The following is a 6000-nucleotide window of genomic DNA, read 5'->3' on the forward strand; positions in this document are numbered from 1 at the left end:
GGGGCACCGGGCCTGCAGCTGGGCAGGGCTTTTGGGGACAGCACAGGCTTAAGCGGCCAGCAAGCTGGGGAGCGAGCTGGGGAGGGGTGCCGGCGCTCTAGGGCGCAGGGCTGGTGGGGTCCACGGTCAGAGGGGCGCTGGGCAGCGACCTCAGGTACTCCAGGTGCTTCCTGGCGTCCTCCCGGTTCTGGCGCACGTAGCACACTACGTAGGTGATGACCATGGCGAACCAGCCGAACATGGTGACCAGCATGGCCACGTCGGTGGTCCTGTGGAGGACGCTGCAGAAGCTGACGCCCGCGTCCAGGGCCTGGATCAGCGGCTTGCCCACGTACTCCTCCTGCACCGCGGTGTGGCAGGCGATCTCGTCCACCGAGTCCGGGTCCAGCCTCAGCTCCCACAGGGCCTCCTGCAGGGCACACTCGCAGTGCAGCGGGTTGTGGGACAGGCGGATCTTGGCACTCAGCTTGCCCAGGGCGTCCTTGGGGATCCGCCGGATGCGATTGTGGGACAGGTCCAGCAGCCGCAGCCCCCCGGCCAGGCCCGCGAAGGCGGCAGGGCCGATGGACTCGATGGCGTTCTGCGACAGGTCCAGCTCCCGCAGCTGGCCCAGGTGCTGGAAGGCGCCGTTGGGGATGCGGGCGATCCTGTTGGCATCCAGCTTCAGGAGCACGGCGTCGGCGGGGATGTCCCTGGGCACCTCCTGAAGGCCCCGGGAGCTGCAGTGGACGGCCACGGCCCCTGAGTGGTCGGGGCACTGGCAGCCCTGCGGGCAGGACGCGCCCAAAGGCAGACAGAAGAGGAGGAGGAGGCAGGACCCGCCGGGGGGGCCCGGGGGGCCCATCCTGCCCGCGCGGGGCGGGCTCGCTGCTCTGCTCAGGGGCGCGGCCGACCCTCCGCCCAGGGCCGGGCAGCCCGAGGGCCACCCGACTGGCCGCAGCTCCCTGCCGGTCGGGGACGCGGTGTTTCCTTTTGTTCTGGAAGAAACGAGGAGGCGCATCAGCACCGGCCACCGCGGTCCAGCCGGGAAGCCAGGCGCACTTGCACTTTTGGGGTGTCGTGGGCACATGAAAGCACCCGGCCGGGGTCCCCATACCTTATTCTGGGAGAGCCCCAAAGCCACCCCAAGGAGCCAGGGCGGCGCCCCGCAGCGCCCCGCGCACCCCCGGCCAGCGCGCGGGCAGCAGGGGGGGTGGGGGGCTGGTTGGGAGCTTCGCGGCCTCGACACCCAGCTTGGCGCCGCTCCGGGCCGGGCCCTGCAGGGGGGCGGGGGGGCGGGCGCGGAGGCCGGCGGCGGGGGAGGGGTGGGGGAGGGGGGTGTCGGGGGTCGGGGTCGGCCGGCGCGGGCGGAGGCGGGCGCTCCCGGCGGGGGGTCCTACCTGCGCGGCGCGCCCAGGCGGCTCTGCCAGCGGCTGGGACCGGCGCCGCCCCGGCCTCGGACACTCGCGCTCGGCCGGCAGCCGCGGGGCGGGGCTGCTGCGGGGGGGGGGGCAGCTGCGGGGGGGCTGCTGCGGGGGGGGCTGCCCCGGGCGCTGCTGCGGGGGCGGGGCTGCTGGGGGGCTGCCGGGGGGGGCTGCCGCGGGGGTGGGTCTGCTGCGGGGGGGCTACTGCGGGGGTCTGCTGCGGGGGGTTACTGGGGGGGATCTGCTGCGGGGGGGTCTGCTGCGGGGGCGGGGCTGCTGCGGGGGGGGCTGCTGCAGGGGGGCTACTGCGGGGGGGTTGCTGCGGGGGGGCTGCTGCGGGGGCGGGGCCGCTGCGGGGGGCCTGCCGTGGGGGGTCTGATGCGGGGGGGCTACTGCGGGGGGGGCTGCTGCGGGGGGCTGCTGCGGGCGGGGGTTGCTGCGGGGGGCTGCTGCAGAAGGGGCTGCCGCGGGGCAGGGCCTGGGCGGGGCCTGGGCGGCGTGGGCGGGCAGGGCCTGGGCGGGGCCTGGGCGGCGTGGGCGGGGCGGGTCCGGGGCGGGGCCTGGGCGTGGGCGGGGCGGGGCCTGGGCGGCGTGGGCGGGGCCGACTGTCAAGGGCCTGACAAGGGCCGGTGGGCGGCGCCTGCCCTCGGGAGCTGTGACGGACGGCAGCATCGCTGCGCCGGGAAGGACACGCAGGAAGCCCCGCCTTCACCTCGTGCACACACGTGCACCCGCACCTGGCCGCACTGGCCGCACCTGGCCGCACTGGCCGCACCTGGCCGCACTGGCCGCACCTGGCCGCACCTGCGCCTGCGGTCAGCGTGGCGCTGGCCCCCGGAAGCCCCCAGCAGGCCTGCGCGGTGGCTGTGGATTGGCTTGCGTTGCTGTCGCGTGTGTGGATGGGATCTTGGGTCTGTGTGTTTTCCTCCAGCTTCCTTCCCTCGGTCATCTCTGCTCTCCAGGGCCAGTCGTTGCTCCTCATCTCTCCTGAGCAGGGTCTGCCCAGTGGGTGCTCCAGACTGCAGATCCCCCACCTGCGCGAGGGCGTTTGGTGTGTGTCCGTGTGTGTGTGTGTGTGTGTGTGTGTGTGTGTCCGTCTTCGTCTGCACAAATGGTCTTATTTCCCTTGGGTGAATACCCAGCGGTGACATGTCTGGGTTACAGTGGTTGTAGGGTTTCACACTCCCCAGCAGTGCTTGCTGCACCTCCTCGCAGCACGTGGGGTGGCCAGTCTTTTCAGGCATTCTGGCAGGCGTGCTCTCATCGTGGTTTCATTTGTATGTCCCAGGTGGCAAAGGTGTTGAGCACCTTTTCTGTTTGTTTGCCACCATCTGTCTTCTTTGGGGGAATGTGTTGTTCAAATCTTTCCAGGTTGTTTTCATGCCACCTTGCAACTTCTTTGCACATACTTTTAGGATCATGCGTAAAGACTCTTCGCAGGAATTTTACAGGTCAGGTTTTGCATCTGGGTCTACTATCCATTTTAATTTTATCCAAGTTAAGTTTTGGTCAAAGTTCATTTTTTGTGTCTTTGGATATCCAATTTTCCAGGATTGTTTGTTAACAAACCTCTCCTTTCTTTACCGAGCCGCCTTTGTACCTCTGTTGAAAATCCGCAGTCCATGTGTATAGGTTTCCATGTTCAGCTGGATTACCTTCCCATTTTAAGGCCAATATCCCAAGCTGTCTACATTGTTGTAGCTTTATAGTGATCTGAAATCAGGTCATTTCCTAAATTTCCAAATTTTGTCTCTCATGAAGTTCTTTGGTCATCCCAGATGCTTTGTGTTTCCCCACGAATTTTAGAACCAATGTGTCAATTTCTACCCCCCCAAAAAAGCCAATGGGGATTTTGTTTCGAATGGCATTGAATTTTTAGATCATTTTGAAAAGCTAAACATATTAACATCCATGAACATGGTATACCTTCTCATCAATTCGTAGTTTTTCCCCATGTTTTATGATTTTCTGTTCATAGATCTTGCAATCTTTCTCAGATTTGTAGGTATACTTTATGTTATTGTAAATGGTATTTCTATTTCAGTTTCTGAATATGAGTGAGAGCAAATGGCCTTACTCTTCCTGACCCTGGGCGAGGCATTCAGTCTTCCAACATTAAGAACACTGTTGCCCCCAGGCATGTGTAGGGAGTGTGCTTCTATTACCTGTTTGCGGAGAGTCACTGTCAGCAAATGTTTTGTGCTGAATCTTTTTCAAATGTGGTAGATTATATCGCTACATTTTCAAGCATTAAATCACCTTATGTTCTTGGGAGAAACCCCACTTGGCCATGACGTATTTTCCTTCCAGTATGTTGTTAATTATTCGGTGGCTATACAACTGTTGAAGTTTTTCTTTTCCTTGCCTAAGTAATGGTCGCTTGAACTTCTCAAGGAATTGTCCATTTCATTCAAGTCACATTTATCAGCATAAAGCTGTTCGTAATCTCCCATTATTATTATGTCAATAGAGAGTGAAAAATGATCTTCCTTTCTCTTCCTGACATTGGTAGCTTGTGACTTGTCACTTTTACTCATCAGTCAGGATGGAAGGTTTTGGGTTTTTTTTTTCACTCATTCAAAATAATTTTTTTTAAATTTATCCATTTTATTGATATTCAAAGAACAGGTTTTTTGTTTCATTGATTTGTCTAGTGTTTTGCTTGCTCCTCCCCACCACCCACTCCACTCCCCACCCCCACCATCAATTTCCATTCTGATCTTTAGCGTACATTGATTTTAATTTCTCTTTTTGGTTTCCTAGGATAGAAGCTGTCCTCACTAATTAGGGACCACCAATCCTCTAATACAGATAAATTTCGAGGGCTATAAATTTCCCTCTGAGTCCTGCTGTTGCTGCACCCCAGAAATTCTACTGCTGTCTTTTCACGGTCATTAAGTTTGAAATACTTTCTGACTTCTTTTATGGCCTATGGTTTTAGAACAATATATTATTTAATTTCCAGTTATTTGGGGATTTTCCAAAGACCTTTATGAAAATTATTCCTTTAAATCCATTGTTGTCAGAGAACATACACCATATGTTCTGGATTTTTAGAAATTTATCAACTCATTTCATGACCCCAGATAGTCTGCATCATAGTTCTGTGAGTCTGTGTGTCATCCTGTGAATGTTCTATAAGTGCTGAAGTCACCTCTGCCACTGCCTGGCTCCAGTGCTCCACCTCATCACCAACATTCAGTTACTTGCACTGTTAGTTACCCAGAGAGGGTGTTGCGGAGCTGGCTGTTACTGTAGACTGTTCTGCCTCTCCATCTGTTTTTGTTTCATGCAATTTGATTCAGATGAGTGTCCCCTGGATTAGCCAGCTGCCTTTCCATTGTGAAGCAACCCTCTTATCAATCCCCAGAGCATTTGCCTTGAACTCTGTCTGACATTAATAGAGCCCCTCCAGCTCTCTTTTGATGAGATTAACATGAGATATCTTCTTCCATTCCTTTTAACTTCGTATGTCTTTATGCTTAGGATTTCCATCGCATCAGAGTATCTTTCTCTATAAATTTTGTAACACAGAGAATAAAAGAATGACTTCCCAGGGGAGAAACCCAGCAGAAACCACCTTAGCTGTGTAAGCTCAGTTAATATCACCAGCAATTAGCCAGATGGACATCATATAGCCCTGACATGCAGGACCAGGACAGTCATAACTTGCCAGAAGTGCATAATCTCGTTCTGGCCATGAGGACAAAGCTCACACACCCAAGCTGAAAGACATAAAGTGAACCATGAGCCCACTTCAAAAAGATGCCAAAAGAAAAGACTGGATTGAGTCTCTGTCCCAGTTTGGAGAAGATCAAGAACAACAGATCAAGAAAAGCTAACGGCAGGTGGGATCAGAGTAGCCCAAGGACCAGGTGGGAGCCCTGGTCAAACCTCAGGAGGTGAGACTGGGGCACAGCAAGGGGACTCCTGGCTCCGGTAACCCCCTGTGGCATGACGGCCTGTGGTCGGCCGCCTGTCCCCTCCTGCTCCCTCTTCGAAGGTCCCTCTGCTCAGTCCCTTTCCCATGTCTCCTGCTTCCTCGGGGCTGAGCTTGCTCGTGAGTCCATCTCCTCCCCTGGCTGACTGCCGGGTGACTCCACTGCAGTGTGGCTTCTCCCCGGTCTCAGACCCATGTGGTGTGGGAACCCTGCCCACCCCAGAGGGAGGCTCAGAAGCTCCCACATACGCATTAATCCCTCACCACAATATTATTTCTGCTTTAAATAGCAAATTTTCTTTTAAACAGACTAAAATAATATGAGCCGTGAAGCTGCTGGCATGAATTATACGCTAAACTGAAGACATGCCAAGACAGAACCTCCAAATTATAATTTTTAATATTTTAATGAAACAGATTAATGTGGTTAAATCTACATGTGGGAGTGAGACAGGCCAGGCACTCACAGCACATTCTGTTTACTGAACATTCCAGAAGAGGCCAGTGACGGGGATGGGGGCTGAGCATCATGTGTGCTGCACACTTACGTGTAAATACCCATACACACAGGTACACACACAAACAGGTTCACACAGGCACACACAGGCACACACAGGTACACACGCAGGAACACACAGAGCAGCCTCCATCTGTGCA

The 6000-nt window shown here is 56.1% G+C and overlaps 1 protein-coding gene across 1 annotated transcript; it reads right to left on the minus strand.

Annotated features, from left to right (window-relative positions):
- Window positions 1–96: 96 nt before the first annotated feature.
- Window positions 97–817, minus strand: LRRC3 (leucine rich repeat containing 3; the record flags this gene model as incomplete). Its single annotated transcript, XM_037524476.1, has 1 exon — window positions 97–817. A coding segment is annotated over one exon (720 nt), but the record flags the coding sequence as incomplete, so codon positions are not given.
- Window positions 818–6000: the final 5183 nt, after the last annotated feature.

The sequence above is a fragment of the Talpa occidentalis genome, unplaced genomic scaffold (assembly GCF_014898055.3).
Source record: "Talpa occidentalis isolate TD23 unplaced genomic scaffold, MPIMG_talOcc4v2.1 talOcc4.4, whole genome shotgun sequence".
In the NCBI taxonomy this organism is placed as follows: domain Eukaryota; kingdom Metazoa; phylum Chordata; class Mammalia; order Eulipotyphla; family Talpidae; genus Talpa; species Talpa occidentalis.